Source organism: Siniperca chuatsi, linkage group LG1, assembly GCF_020085105.1.
Source record: "Siniperca chuatsi isolate FFG_IHB_CAS linkage group LG1, ASM2008510v1, whole genome shotgun sequence".
NCBI lineage: Eukaryota > Metazoa > Chordata > Actinopteri > Centrarchiformes > Sinipercidae > Siniperca > Siniperca chuatsi.
In genome coordinates, this window is record NC_058042.1 from 34,034,850 (window position 1) to 34,051,380 (window position 16,531).

Below are 16,531 nucleotides of genomic sequence, written 5' to 3' on the forward strand. Positions count from 1 at the left end.
TTATTGAGAATAAGAATTAGGCTACATTTACAGTATTTCATTTCTTATTTTAAAGGGCATATTGTGTATTGGTATATATTTCATATAAAGGACTCATGTATTGGTAGGACCTCAGTATTTCTAAAATCCTGGTGATAGCCCTGGCGGTCAGCTCAAATAATCACGGTCAGGCAATCATGTAATAACTGAGACAGGCCTAATAAAGACTCATGTACATTAACTTATACAAAAAATAGGAAGAAATCAAAATCAAATTAATGAATTAATATTTCTTATTATCGGCTAAATGTACTTAAATTATCAAAATTAAACAGACACACACATAATATTTATGTAATTGTTATATTATATATTTAATAGTTATAAATAATATTTAATTATTCTATAACAATGCATAATATTTAATAATAATAATAATAATAATAATAATAAAACTTTGTTTATAGAACACTTATCAAAGAGGCTAAAACAGGTGTGATATGATCTACCCCTTGGCCCTGGTTAAAAGCCTAAACGTATAAATATATTTTTGATTGTCAGATGGATGTAGTAAAAAGTTCAATATTTTTCTCTGAAATGTAGTTAGGCAGAGATATATGGTAGCATAAAATGTAAATGAAAGGTACCTCAAATTTGCTTTCCCGCCTGCCCTGCAAGAGACGAGTGTCAAGTTTTATTGTCCTCCATCCGCTGGTGGGCGCTAGGACAAAATAAAGCCGGTTTTATCAGCGCAAGGTGATCGAAGTCTTCGTTCTGTGCAACAGCGTGTTTGCAGCGTACGTTTTGCTACAAAAATAATACAACTTGGTAACGTCTGTTTTTGGCCTCGACATGGTGAAGTTATCTGCGGAGCTAATTGAGCAAGCCGCTCAATATACCAACCCCGTGAGAGACAGAGAGTTGGATTTACGAGGTTTGTTAAACTTTCTTCACGATTGCATGATTGGATATGTTAAGCAAGCAAGTAGGCTTGCTCAGGCTTTACGCAGGCCTAAAGCCGTGCTCCATTCAAAAACGTGACAAATTAGTGTTTGTACTTTCTGATATTAAAGCAAAATGTCTCTTATGTATGCCTAACGTTAAGTTACAACTGTTTTGCTTTGTTATTTACAACATAACTTTAGGTAACGTCTGAAAGCAACCCAACTATCAGCAGCATTGCGAGTCACGGTAAAACTAAAAGTGATAAAGAGACAATAGGCTAGTATCCACAGATGAGTGCTGCTGCGGATCACCAAGATTGAATGACCGTAGCTGAAACACTGGTAGTTTTGTATGAAGTTGTCAGTGTGACGTTGTCACAAGTACAAGAGAACCAGGAGCTAGCCAATGTTAGCATAGCTTGCCGACCGGAATGTATGTTAAAGGCCGCGTTTACGTTCGGATACATTAATTTATTTCATATTTGTACCACTTTCAATATTTTGTTAAAATAAACTTTATTTGTTAACCTATAACATGTACATATACGTGTATGATGATATATTATAAGCAACAGCAAATTGGAGTTACACAAATAAACAAGAAGACTGAGACAGTGTAAAACAAGAGGGTAGGCTACACAATCTGTTCTTTGTGTGGAGCATAGAAAACAATTTTTGTTTCTATTGGTGTGTTAGCTAGGTCCAGCATGGGCACCCTGTTTGGGTAAAACTTGACGCACAGAGGGGTACACGTCGAAAAGCGATGTCTTCGTGTCAAGTGCGTTTTGCTTCATGGATGTCCCAATTCCACGCTGTACACTAATTCTAGCGTACAATGGAAAATACAATGAAATTCAGTATACTATCCATAATAGTTGAAAATGCAACTTTTTGGCTTACAGTTGTACCCCTCAAGTAAGTGACTGTTACATTTTTAATTCATAGACTGTATGAATAAGCAAGTCATAGCCTGTCTCCTCTACCTTTTTTGTTTCTTTTTTTTAATAAAAAAAGAAAATATCCAATGATTGTTTTTTTTCCCCCTGCCCCCGTTAAACTTCAGGTGTGTTGTGTCACTTTTGTGAAAAACTGTTTTATGCTCAAACCCACACCTCATGGTGGTCTATCAAAAAGTCTCTCAGTCACTGATTTCTGGAGACAAAAGAAAACAAGAAAAAGTTCCTCCTCAACATTCATGTTTTTTTTTATCTCACAGGTTATAAAATCCCAGTGCTTGAAAATCTTGGCGCTACTCTGGACCAGTTTGACACTATTGACTTGTCTGATAATGAAGTCAGAAAACTGGAAGGCTTCCCTCTGCTCAAAAGACTGAGAACATTGTTAATGAACAACAACAGGATTTGGTAAGTTATTGCAGCAACACCCACCAATGTCCTGATTGGGGGGGGGGGTACAATATAATGTTTCAGTTAAAAAAGAAAAAATATGTTGATGTTGCATACTCCAATTAACCAAGGAGCAATTGAGTGCTGAATAACCTCTGGATTATAATTAATTGTTAAGTGGTTTATTTCTTTAAGAATCAGGAAGACTATTGATCCCCGAGGGGAAACTCTTTTGTTACAGCAGCTCACTATCATGTCAGTGCACACAGGAATAGAAGTACTAAGCAAAAATATAATGCGCTATAATACAGGTCAGAAAATAAATTATTAATATTATTAATAAGTATACAATTAAAATAAGTGTAAAGTACAAAGTGGGTTTACCGGATGATGATGATAATAATACGGTATAAAGTAATAGTGCATGAACTGTCAAGTTAAGTGTAGCTTACTAAGATTATAATGAGACGGAGGATATTGCAGTAATAGAAGTATGAATAAATATCAATAAATAGGGAATTTTAAACTGAAGAGTATATTACACAGCAGTATTAACACAGAATATTGCACAGTTATGTCAAGTATTGCAGAGATGTTAATGATCAATGTCTGATGTTTAATCACTTAGGGTCATACAGACTGACACTTAGAGGGAGGAGTTAAAGAGTTTGATGGCCACAGGCAGGAATGACTTCCTGTGGTGCTCTGTGGTGGATTTTGGGGAGATGAGTCTTTCGCTGAAGGTGCTCCTTTGTTTGACCAGCACATCATGGAGTCGGTGGGAGACACTGTCCAAGATGGCATGTAGTTTGGCCAGTATTCTCCTCTCTGACACCACCGCCAGAGAGTCCAGCTCCACCCCCACAATGTCACTGGCCTTACGGATCAGTTTGTTGAGTCTGTTAGCGTCTGCTACCCTCAGCCTGCTGCCCCAGCATGCAACAGCCTACAGACTAATAAAACATCTTCAGCATTGTCCGGCAGATGTTGACGGACCTCAGCCTCCTCAGGAAATAGAGGCGGCTCTGGCCCTTCTTGTAAAGAGCTTGAGTGTTCTTAGCCCAGTCCAGTTTATTGTCCATGTGTACTCCCAGGTATTTGTAGTCCTCAACAATGTCCACACTGACCCCCTTGATGGAATCCGGGGTCACTGGTGCCTTGGCCCTTCGTAGGTCTACAGCCAGCTCCTTAGACTTTGTCATATTGAGCTGCAGATGGTTCTGCTCACACCATGAGACAAAGTTACCCACCACAGCCCTGTACTCAGTCTCATCACCACCGCTGATACATCCCACCACAGCAGAGTCATCAGAAAACTTCTGAAGGTGGCAGCACTCTGTGTGGTAGCTGATGTCTGTGGTGTAGATGGTGAAGAGGAAGGGAGAGAGGACAGTCCCCTTAGGGGCCCTCGTGTTGCCTGGATTGCCCTCACTTCCTCCCTATTGCCATCAGTAAAGGCCCTCCTCTTGGCATTCAGGATGTCTTTGATGTCCTTTGTTACCCATGGTTTGTTGTTAAGATAACAATGGACCATCTTAGTTGGGACATTGCAGTCAGTCCATACAGAAGTTAATGTAGCCAGTGATGCACTCAGTGAGCCCATCAATGTCCTCTCCATGAGGCTCACAGAGTGCGTCCCAGTTTGTCACTTCAAAACATTCCTGCAGTGTCTCATAGGCCTCCTCTGACCATCTCCTCACTGTCCTTGTGGTCGCAGGCTTCCTTTTAACCAGAGGCACATAGCAGGGTTTGAGGTGAACCAGGTTGTGGTCTGACCTACCCAGAGGGGGAAGAGATTTATGCGTCCTTAACGTTAGCATAGAGCAGGTCCAGTGTCCTCTCCTCTCTAGTAGGACAACTCACATACTGGGTGAAATTAGTCAGTGTTGTTAAAACACTGACATGGTTGAAGTCACCCGAGATTAATATGAGTGCACTCGGGTGTTGAGTCTGTAGTTGTGCTATGGCGGTGTGAATGGCATTGCACTCTGATGCCGAGTTAGCGGGGGGGGGTGTAAAACAGCCACAACGGCATGTGAAAATTCACATGCCAGACATGGCTTAAGTCTCTTTTTGTCTGCACCCCTCTCTCTTCCCACGCCGCTTCATTCCACCTCTGCATCCTCGCTGTGTCCTCCTCCAGATCTCAGTGGGGACATCGGTTGTCCTGGGCACCATGCCGCTCGGCTTCAGCGCAATCAGCTCTTCCCTGGTGTAAACAATGCGGCCAAACAGCTGATCTGCAGCGGTTACCTAACCGAGTAGCAGTGTCATTTTCGTAAAGAGCGTAGTTTAAATTATACTTGCACACAAGTTACTCAAGTTTTGAAGAAAAAGGAAAGCTAAAAGTTGGAAAAAGTAAGATGACGAGACGGAGCTACGGCAACAGGCGGCATGCACGTTGGCGCATGCGCACTACACTTTATGCTTAGATATGGTGTGTTTAATATTGCACTTGATATTCAATAAATTTACTCCCTTTTGGAGCATATTAGAAAATGTCCCCTCCCTACTGTTCAGTATTACAGCTCCAAATACCTGTTTGATTTGTCCTCCCAATTTAAAATCTCTTAACTTTGCACTGGATAAAATAACAGCAGTATAGCTGTTGTTAATTTCACTCAGATGGGATGTCCTTTATTAATGAATCCCCTCTGAATGGGTTTAATGTGACTTCATACATTGTAATATACCATCAAACACTTTGGAAACTTTAACCTCTTCTTTACCATAGTGTGTTTTTCTGAATCATTGTTTTTATCATATGTAGGGTGACTTGGGCCCACTGGTTCTGTCTTGCCAATCCCAATTTTGCTATACTTGGAACAGCTTTATTAAATGGTTTAAGATTTGAGAATGAACTTTCCTTTTATTAATGATTATGTGGTGGTGGTGATGCACTACATATGGATGTGTGTAGGGGAAACACTGCAGGGATTTGACAAATACATACATCTGTGACAGATAAGATGAACAACTCAAAGACAGTTTGCCATCATCTGGTGTGATGTAGCCTAGCCTGCTACATTAAAGCTCAAAGACTCCATGCTTAATGTAGTTAGTGTCTAAAAACTGCTAATTGCTAATTATTAAGTCTTAACTTCCCAGGGTTGTTTCATAATATTATAAATCACTGTTCAGTGCTTTGATTAGACTTTGACCTTTCCGGTTTTATTAGTTGGAAAGCTGATTAAGTATTCCCACTCTTTTAGTCCTAGAAAGTCCTAGAAACTTCAAAATGTACATATTCTTCATGAGTTATGCTATTACTTGTCTTTATTTTAACATTATTCAGTAAGTTTATATACATTTTTAAAGTGTTAAAATTTACAATGAAAGTATATGCCTCTGAACCTTTTTTAGGTCCAGAGGTTGGGAGTTCGAACCCAGGTGTTGGCAATATGTTTTTTTTAATTCAACTTACAGATTCTCTTACTTTCTACTTTGCACACCTACAGCACAGTACATCCTCACATTCTGCAAGACCTCCTGTCACTAATAATGTTCACATTTCTGACCTAAAAGCTTTATTTTTCTCAAAATGCGAATTTGTTCTGTGTCTCAGGGATCCTCCACTGGCTCTGTGGTTAAACCCTGGTAATGGTCAGCTTCCCTGTTAGATAGCAAGGTTCTGGGTTTGATACCAGCTCAGGGCAGTCCTCCATGTAATGTTGCTGTCATGGACAAAGTTGCTTTATACTGTTTGCCGTATACCATCATTCAATATAACTCCCTCACTCTTTAATATTTTGCATTTATATTGATATGCATCTTTTATGCTGACTTATGCATTACAAACAAAAACAACATAACATACGGGCATCCACAAACAAAATTGTCAAGAAAACCTTTTTTTCTGGATAAATTACAACCCTCATGAACAAAGTTTCTTTATATGTTTGTGTACCATCATGCTGTGTGTCTCTATACAATTTTTCAAAGTATAAATATCAATCATATTTTTCTTAGTGTTTGCTGTGTGACATGTTGGCTCAGTGCGTAACATGGTTGTCTTGAGGGAGCTGTCCATAAAAGTTTGAATGCTTTAGCACCATTCATACTTTTATGGACAGCTCCCTCATGTGGAAATACTTAAAATATTAAATCATGGTTTCTATAGCACCACCATGTGGTCAGTTATTACATGTTTTGGCTAACAACTCATGAACTGTGAGGAATGGCAAATCAGTATTTGTGCAGTGTATTCCTTGGATGAAGCCAATTCGACTGATAAAGGTCACGTCCATTTGCTCCTGGAAAAAAATTCCGCCATTTTGGATGTTTAGGTAAAAACATCTTTTTGCTTCTTTTGGCACATATTGCATCTAATATTCACCAGACTTTGGACACACTGTCCCCAGATGATTCTGAACAATACTTCTCAGTTCACTGTGTGTATTACTTACCATTTGTCCTTCAAACTTTTGAAGGTGTGGCCTTTTGCACTTACTGGGTAAATGCCAAATTGGATTGCAACTAAATTTGGAATGTTGTACATACAGCCACACCGCACAAGTGTATAACATGTCAAATAATTCTAGCCACCAGGGGCGCTACAGTAACATTAAAACATGATATTTCTACACTTATTTTGACCTAAATGAAAGGATACTTGGTACACAAGTTCTCCATGAGCATGTGCATGACACATAAGCATGGCACAATAGTCCCACCTTGCAGCCATTAAAAACCACCATAATTCTTATTAACGGGTACATCTGTTTAATGTAATAGTCCATGGTGACCAAATTCAGCAAAGCTGAGCATTTGATACAATTTCACCTGTAGGTGGCACTAAAAGATTTGAAAAATTGCTGCTGGAGCAGCAGCTTGCATACGTGGTAGCAGGTAGCTTCCAGCTCTCACTGGGGATACAAAGGTCCATTCTCTCGTACTTTAAACACATTCTCACGTTCAAACCTCCTACCTCCTAATAATGCTCAAATTTCTGATCAAACCGCTTAATTTTAGTAGCAGGTGGATAGCTTCCACCTCTCATACGCAGTTTCATCAGAAATTGCCGATTTTTAGTTTAGTCTTCATAACTGAGCACTTTCAGGCCTCAATCACCATAGCAACCAGTGGCTCAGCAATTGCTGGGCAGAAATGGACAACGCTAATTGTGATTGGCTTAATTAAATGCTTAAGTCTCAGTCTAATATGCATGGCTGGTTGTTTTTTTTTCTTTTTCCCTCAACTTTATTGATGAGTCAAATTCAAATTGGCTCTTCTTAATCTGATGGTATTTGTTGCAATTATTTAAATTATCATGTTTATCAAGTTCTGGATCTTAGTTGCTTTTATGTTTTTATTGTATAGCACTTTTGTAACCAATTTTTGAAAGGTACTTTATAAATAGTTATTATATTGTTTCACCAGTACCTTCAGCAACACCAACAGCCTCTTTTTAATACAGTGTTGGTCAGAACACTCAACACACCACTGAATCAAACTCCGGGAGAGGAGTAGATTCAGGATATAACTGTTGAAAATGAACAAAATGTGTGGAACATTAACAGTGCCTGATGTTAACTTGCTTACTTATTATTTTGCACACAGTGCATAGCCTTAGACAAGCTCTGGTTTGGCAGTAACAACCTTTCTACAACACAGCCACCTGTGTGACTCTACAGCTTTTGGCTGTTCGGGCTTGCCTGCTCTCAATGCAGACCTGTTTTTATTTGAGTCTCACCGAGAAACAGATGCTGCCGACATTCATTGTACAAGTAGATAATGGTGTATATGTGCGCTTTGTGAGATGGTACAAACTACTGCGCATGTTGTCAGACTGACTTAATGAAGAGCTGCCTTTTTTTTTTTTTCTTTTTTTTTTAAATTGGTCAAGTATACTTGTCCAGCAAGTACATGGTTGCTTTCTTGTAACCTTGTGAAATGTTTCTCCAGTCGCATAGGTGAGACTCTGGAGCAATCTCTGCCGAGTTTGACAGAACTGGTTCTCACAAACAACAACATTCAGGAGCTGGTGAGTACATTTCAGCAGCAGTCAGTGCAACAGAACCATCTGAATGTTATGCAAAATGGTGAATGCAAAGTTTGCTGATTTTACACTGAAATACCAGAAAAATAGAAATTCCTCTCCAGGCCAATGCAAAACAACCCCTCTATAATTCGTTTCCTCTGAAGATTTATTGCAATTTTTGCTGATTCAAATCATCATTTTCGAGTTTTGTCCACACTAGATAAAATATTATAAACAACTTTACAGCACAACATACTGCAGCATCCAAAATGACAATAGAGTTGATTGCACACCTCTCTCTGCCAGTATCAACAAAAGTTGAATACGATCACCTACATAATGGTAGCATTTATTTTAGGGATGTTGTATTTGGTTAAAAAAATAGTAATATTTATATGGTATTTCAGCGTATTTACTTGCTCATGTTCATTTCACTCATCCGGATAAATGCCCTTAATGAATCCCCTCTCATTGGGTTTAATGTGACCTCTATAGGTATACCGTCAAACACTTTGGAAGCTTTACCTCTCTGTCTCTACATAGTGTTTTTCTGAATTATTGGTCTTTTCATGTGTAGGGTGACTTGGACCCACTGGCCTCAGTGAAGACATTGACCCTTCTCAGGTATGAATCAATACTCAAAGATAAATCAGTTAATGAACTGTCTGCACCGCTAAGTTATGATCATATGTTTGTAACAATCACTGAATTTCCAGCTTGTTAAGGAATCCTGTGACAAACAAGAAGCATTACAGGCTCTATGTCATCAACAAAATCCCACAGATCCGTGTGCTTGACTTCCAGAAAGTAAAGCTCAAGGTAAGTGCATGTGAGCACATATACTGTGCCAATTTTTTAAACTGCCATTTGAATATGAAGTAAGACTGGTCAACAGCCCTGTATGTGAATGAATGTGTTGACCAGTCTATTCAAAATGCCTTTTACAATGAATATTTAAGTGAAAAGAAGCTAACCTGAACTCTAAATCGGTGTTTCTCAAACCTTTCCGGACCAAGGACCACTTAACCAATAAAAAAAATAAATAAATAAAAAAAAACCTCACAGACCGCAATTCCCCATATATCCCCCATATCAATAGGCCTATTAGTATATTACCAATTAAAGCCAAATTTTAATGACAGTTTTACAAATAGCATAGCCTACTCACTCATCATTGTCTCTGTTGCCATCTTAATGGGAAGAATGGTGCTGCTTATTCTGAGACATCAGCAATGCTATGTCTGGCTCCAAACTGGAAAGTTTTAGTTTGATATCAGGGTCCACAATGATCCTGTTGCGCTAATGTTTTCAGACCAAGAAGTCTGGGAAAATCCAACTTCATAATTGAAGGTGGTTGGAAATGGCATCAACAGTTTCAGAGCAGAGACAGCCTTTTTGGATGTGGACCAAAAAGTCTGTCAGACTCTCCTATCTGAAAATTGTCTTCAGTGTCCCATCAGATGCCATGTGCAAAAGGCTGTCAACCTGTCTTGGTGAAAGCTTGGAACTGATATGTTTGATGTATGTTTTGTCCCATATGGATTTCTGATCCACTCAAAGCCTGCATCTAATTCTGGGAAATATCTTCACAATTGCGAGTGAAGGCCTTGCAGACTTTGCCGGTGTTCCTTGAAGGATGCGGCTGTGTCGCCATCAAGCTCCTCTTCAGCAGTGAGGAGAAAATCAGTGAGCGATGGGACACAATTGATTTCTTGGCAATCAAGGCGGTCATACCACAATTCCATCTTGAGGCGTGCTGCTTTAGTTTTACAGCACATTGAAGACGTGATGGCTTTTCCTTGCAGCATCCAGTATCCTGAAAACATCAGCCAGGTATGCTAATTTTGCGAGCCACTGGAAATTATCCATATGCAGTTCATCAGTATCACCTTATCGTGCAGTTCAAATAGATGGGTGAGAACTTTCCCATGTGGCAGCCAGCAAACTTCAGAATGAAAAATAAGTTTTGTGTGTTCACTTCCCATTTCTTCACACAGAGCTTTTAAAAATGTGTGTTCAGTGATTTGCATTTGATTGTATTCACTATTTCCACAGACTAGTCAAGTAATGCTTTGAGGCACTCGGGGAATTTTTTTCACAGCCAGTTGTCTGTGAAAGCAACAGTGTGTTGCTGTGGTGGATGGTGCTGCTAGTCCCTTCTGTTTTCCAGTCATTGCAGTTGCACCAACTGTACAAATGCCAACACATCTTATTCAGTCGAGGTTATTCTGCACAGTGAAATCATTTGAGTGAGTCAAAAATTGCCTCTCCTGTGGTGTTGGTCAGCAGGGAATGACAAAAAAGAAATTCATCATGCTCTATGCCAGCATAAATGTACCTTACAAAACATCCCAGATTTGCCTCATTCCCGATGTCAGTTGACTCGTCCAATTGTAGTGAGAAAAATTGGCTTTGGCGTAAACGTGTCATCAGCTGATCTTGAACATTTTCAGTCATAGATGTTATTTGCCTTTGGACTGTGTCATTGGACAATTTCATTGCTTGCTTTCCCACTAAACAATATGTTAGTCATAACTTCTATTGAATGAGGTTTTCCGTCTTGCAACAGGGATACCCTGTATAAAACCTCTGTAGCCTCGCATTTTCCCCAGGTGCAAAAAACTGTGAGGCCCCCTCCATCATGTTTCTAAAGTTCATTGCGTTTTCTCTCAAAAAATCCAGGAGGTTTCCTCATATACTCGGTGTTTAGTTTTCAATTGCTGATTGAGCTTAGCAGGTTTCATAGCCTTGTTAGCCAACGATTCATAGCACAAAACACAATGTGGTTTGGGATCCTCCTCATCCCCAGTCCCAAAAAAAATTTAAATTTTATGTAGTCACTGTGATATTTGTTTCTCTTTAGTACTTGATTTTCACATTGATGCCAAGTTTCACAATTTTGAGGGTTCAGTGGCAGTGCTTGCTGAACCACTTGTCACTGCAGCTGAACCACTTGCATCAAGTCGATGCACCTTGCCTGTTGTCAGAGGTTTCATTTGATTTTCCTTTAATTGACCCTGTCTTGGCAATGATCTTGTCAGTTGTGACCGCGCTGTTCATTTTTTACATAAATTGTAAAACCTACCGCGTCGATACATTACGTCAGGCAGTGTCGTAAAACGGTTGGCTACATTTTTCAATTCTGAAAACAGCCAATTTACAGTAATGTTTGAATTTACATACGAGTTGAGTTAATATTGAAAGCACATCTTTGCTACTTGCTACTAGGCTTTGGAGTGGCTCGCAGTCAGTTTGAGAAACACATTTAATTTAAAACATGATATTTTACCAATCTACCCAATCTTTGAGGCTGACCGCTCGAAATGGAGAAAAAAGTTAAACATGACACATTTTTTTTAAATTTTAAGGCAAGATTACTTTTTTAATTTGTTAGTTTCAAAATAATTTATAAAAGGGCAAAGGCCCTGTGCAAAAGTTTCCGAACCCTGTCAGTTAGTACTTAAGTTAGTAACTCCTCTTTTGGCAACTTTAACAGCTTGCAAATGCTTCCTGTGGCCCAACTAAGAGTCTTTCCATTTTTCCAGGCAGAACACCTCTAGCTCATAAATATTCTTCGACCTCCTTGCATGCACAACATGTTTGAGATCTTTCCACAGATTTTCAATAATATTCAAGTCGAGGGTCTGGTGGCTATCCCAAAACCTGCATCTATATTCATGGTGGCGCCATAAGGAATGTGTGTTTCTTTGTTCTGTATGTCTCTATGTTGGGTCTAGGCCTTAGTAATCATTGCGACAAAGAATAATCCAAAAGAGTTCACAAACTTCTACACAGAAAAATATAAGTAATTTTGCTTTAAAGAAAAGAAATGTCATTTTAACTTTGTACCATTAACTTTCTACCATTTAGAGGTTGGATTAGCTTGTGTTCACTTAAATATTCATTGTAAAGGGCATTTTGATTAGGGGTGCCCAAATTTTTTCCACTGTATAGTAGGCCTATTTAAAGACCTGGCATGAGGTGTGACTCATGGATCATATGTATTGGAGATGAAGGCTAAAACAGTAGTATGGACTTTCCAGTGACTGATTTACCTTTTTTTTAAGCGTTACAGTGGTTATTAACTATGTGTTAACTCTTCCACCCTGGAGTTAACGTCCTGTTGAATGTCCAAAAGGACAATGATTTTTGCATTTTCCTGCCTGGCCTTGCCCCCCTTGGATGAAAGCTCAGTTGCTAATTAATGAGTGTTTTCACTTTAACTGTGATATCATCATAGGAACGGCAGGAGGCGGAGAAAATGTTCAAGGGCAAACGAGGTGCTCAACTTGCAAAGGATATTGCCAGGCGAACGAAAACGTAAGATGAAAGTCAATGTTAGACAGCAGCTTCTCAGAATCACTGGATCCTGGCTGATAGAATGGGTTAAATAATGCAAAAGAATAAACAGTCACCACCAGTCATACAGTATATCTGTGTACATGAGAATACACAGTGATGACAAACATGCGTGAATAGACACAATCTGTGATACTTTTTTCCCTTAACTATATACAGTCATTCATGACAAAATTCGAAAAATGCAAGGAAATCCTCTTCAAAATCTAGGATCTGCACCAAATTCTTAAAACATAACTTCCTTAGTGGAGGTAATAAATCTATAAATGGGCCTTAACCCTATGCTCACCAAAGTGTTGCTCAGGACTGCTGTCTGTGGACAATGTATCAGTTTATTTGACTCAAGAAACGATACTACACATGAGAATAACTACACTGGTTGAGTGGTCAGAGAAGCCCATGTGTGTCAATGTTGTCTAAATGAGGTGTGTTCCTTTCAGATTCACTCCTGGAGTGGCAGCACAGCTGGAGAAGAAGAGGACAGGGCCGTCTCAAGCTGATGTGGACGCCATCAAGGTTTTCTTGTTGATTTTGAGAAATGTTGGCACTGTGTTTTAGGGGTCTTTAGGTTTTGAGAGCTAAGCTTGAATCTCTCCGTCATCCAAAATGTGAAATGGGTGCATGTTTGTCATTTAACAAAAAAAAAAAAAACATAAATGGATACATCTTACACTCACTATCTTTTTTTCTGGAGTTTTCAATCACATTTCAGTCTTCCTCAGAGGGTGGAGTTTACTTAATTGGCACCATGTGACCTAAGTATGAAACAGGTGGTTGTATATGGTGGAAGATAGTAACTCCTGTCTCTGTTCAAAGATGGTCTCTGGTGTCAGATGTGAATGTTCTGCTTGATCTTTCTCTGGTCTTCCCAGTTGATGCCATGAGTGGTTTTGGTCTGGTGTTCAGACAGCCAAAGAGCATCCTTGAACAGAAACAGGGGTTACAATCAGTTGGGGTTACAATCACTTGAAGACAATTCAACCAACTCCATGATTACTGAGCAAACTTCAACCACTGATGAACAGTGAGATGAGGTTGAAAGCTCCAGAAAAGGCCAGTGAGTGAACCTTGAGGGGGTTTTTGTGTTTGTTTGTTGTTGTTTTTTTTTTTGTCAAACTACTGTTTCCAAGGCCAAGAATGAACATTTATGCTCAAGTTTCAACTTTTGGCGTATTTCACTCTTACTAATGATGGTCACAATGTAGCTTTGAAGCATATTCCAATCGACATATAATCACAGTAATTAAATAATGGTCATACAACTAATGTGGAGATGAAGCACCACAGATGTACTAAAAAAAAAACCTGGATGGCAATTCAGATCTCTAGCAGTGGACTTGCTGAATGTAAATGGTACCTGAGAATAGAATTTGTCAGATCATATTAGCTGAAGTTTACATGAGTGTGTTTGTATTTCAGAATGCCATCGCTAATGCTTCATCATTGGCAGAAGTGGAGAGGTTGAAAGGGATGCTGCAGGCCGGTCAGATCCCAGGCCGAGATCTCAGACAAGGTCAGTGCTGACCAAATACTTATCCAGAACTTGAGTAATACTGTAAAACCTGCTGGATATTTGAGGCTGTTTTGTAAAAACACATTTGGCCAGAAAAATGCGTACTGAGGCAGCAATATTGCCAGCCAATCACAGTAGTAGTTTGTGAATGGTAATTGTTAGTTTCATTTTTTAAAAGAAAAACCACTATTACTATTTGTGAGCCACTTTTGAAAATGTACATCTTAAGTAGGAACCAATAGGAGAAAGGAAAAATATTGGATAACACCAGTTCACCTGATTTTTATTTGTTTTTCTCTTATAACCTCATTGTATTTTTATAGATAGATGGATGGATGAATATATTCCTTTTGTAAAATCAGGTCAAGGTGGGATGGTGGAGGAGGAAGAGGGTGATACTGCACAGATGGAGCCACATTTGGGTGGAGGCACTGGAGAGGAGATGAATGAAGGAGAGAAAATGGAGGATGATGAAGACATGGATGTCGAGCCACATGTTAATGGCCCCTGAAAGCATTTTTGTTTTTCCCCATGTTGTAGATTTCTTGTGTTGGACATACATTTACCCGGGCTGTTTTATTTTATAAAACAACATACATTAAACTGATTTCTTATATTGCTGTGTGTGGAACCAGTTTCTTCTTGACATTCCCAACTGACTGCACTCCTATATGGTCTGTAAATGTCCTATGTTTTCAAAGGGTATTGAACTTACATAAAGTTGGGGGACTCACAAGAGATGGATTAAAAAGAATGGTCAAAATGAAAACAATAAAGGCTAGGGTATCCTGACTTTTAGTTACTAGTATGGGTCAGGCCATAGAACACTGGGTCCTGCATTTGACATAATTCTGTTTGATACTTATTGCCTGGTAAATGCACATCTTAAAACACCATGTCCCCATTTTGTTATGCAGGCTTTCTGTTATAAATTTTTTGTCTGCAAACCTGGGCTGAGAGAACCCTGTTGACAGCGCTATATGACATTGTCAGGGTTATTTTCAGACTGACAAAGCTTTTCAGCCACAGTAGACATACATCTGTTTTCACAGGAAGAATATTACCGACAAGTTAACTGACTTTTAATGTGCATCGATCTAATCCATACCTGTGTAGATGTGAAGTTAGGAAATAAGGGGGTAACTTACAGAATGTATACTGTAGGTATTTTTAAACTAACGGGTACATATTTTATTACAGAATACAGTACCATTACCAGCAACAAAGAAAAGTTTTGTTGAAGATGGGGTAATGAGTCCTACGTAGCATTTTATGAATCTGCTGTGATTTATTTCAAAATGACATGGGTACAGATGATAAACAAAAGGATAGGCTAGCTGCATAGTTCTAAACAACTACAGAGTACATTTGTATCTTTACTTTGGGACAGATCGAAATAGCCCATATGTTACTGTATATGTTGTAAAGTAGGCCATATGGGGGTACTTATAAGGGATTTAAGAGGCCTGAGGTGGTACAGGTTGATGTGGATTGACACTATTGTTACACAGGGTGCTGTTCATTGTTGTTGCAGTAAATAGAAAAGCTTTTTTATGATGAGGCAGTTGCAGAAGATCGATGTCCTGTGTGACATGTCGATGAACAGTAACGGACACAAACCGTACAGCCATTGAAAAACTAAGTGCCGCAGACCTTGAGACGATCACTGCTCACGGCATCTCCCGTCCAAACAACCAGACCAGCCGGGCCAAAGCCCGTAATCACCGTAAGCGGTGTGATCGAAACAGGAAGAGAGGAAAGAGCCGGGTTAAGAGCTAAGCTAACCTAGGTCGGATGTATAGCTATTCCACTACCCAGTATACTCCTAGCGAATGACCGGTCCAGGAAAATAAAATGGATGACAGGATAAGACTCAGGCTAACTCAACAATGGGAAATCAGAGACTGTGCCCTCATCTTTAGTGAGACCTGGGTGCATCACAACATCCCGGATGAAGCTATGGCACTCCACGGGCGGAGCCATGTTCCGCGCTGACACAACACAAGACTGCGGTTAGACGAGAGGATGTGGACTCTGTGTTTACATCAATGATGCTTGGTGCTCAAACGCAGTTAAAGTGTACGGACGTTGTTCCCTAGATGTAGAATTAATTTTTATTGTTAAGATGTCGACCATATTATCTGCTCAGAGAATTCACCAGTGTTTTTGTTGCTGTTTACATTCCTCCAGATATGAATAAAAAAACGCACTACATGAACTGTATGAGGTCATCAGCAGTCACATGACAAAACAATCAATGGTGTTTTTATTGTAGCTAGTGATTTTAATCAAACAGACCTCAGAACTATTTTACCAAAATTCTACCAGCATGTCCACATCCCCACCAGGGGAACAAATGGACCATGTAACATTTTTTTTCTCTCTTTAATATTTATTTCAAAAACCATAC

At 39.3% G+C, this 16,531-nt stretch overlaps 1 protein-coding gene across 1 annotated transcript; it reads left to right on the forward strand.

Annotated features, from left to right (window-relative positions):
* Window positions 1-720: 720 nt before the first annotated feature.
* snrpa1 (small nuclear ribonucleoprotein polypeptide A') lies at window positions 721-14,737 on the forward strand. Its single transcript, XM_044189374.1, has 9 exons — window positions 721-913; window positions 2,140-2,287; window positions 8,174-8,252; window positions 8,827-8,873; window positions 8,966-9,068; window positions 12,490-12,569; window positions 13,049-13,124; window positions 14,028-14,121; window positions 14,484-14,737. The coding sequence occupies exons 1-9, from the start codon at window positions 832-834 to the stop codon at window positions 14,630-14,632; spliced, it is 858 nt and encodes a 285-aa protein (XP_044045309.1). The 5' UTR covers window positions 721-831; the 3' UTR covers window positions 14,633-14,737.
* The last annotated feature ends 1,794 nt before the right edge of the window (window positions 14,738-16,531 follow it).

Coding starts and splice junctions, on each gene's coding strand:
- snrpa1 (XM_044189374.1), top strand. CDS start 832: ATGGTGAAGTTATCTGCGGAGCTAATTGAGCAAGCCGCTCAATATACC. Junction 8,874..8,965: donor AAGACATTGACCCTTCTCAG/GTATGAATCAAT, acceptor CTGAATTTCCAG/CTTGTTAAGGAATCCTGTGA. Junction 13,125..14,027: donor CTGATGTGGACGCCATCAAG/GTTTTCTTGTTG, acceptor TTTGTATTTCAG/AATGCCATCGCTAATGCTTC.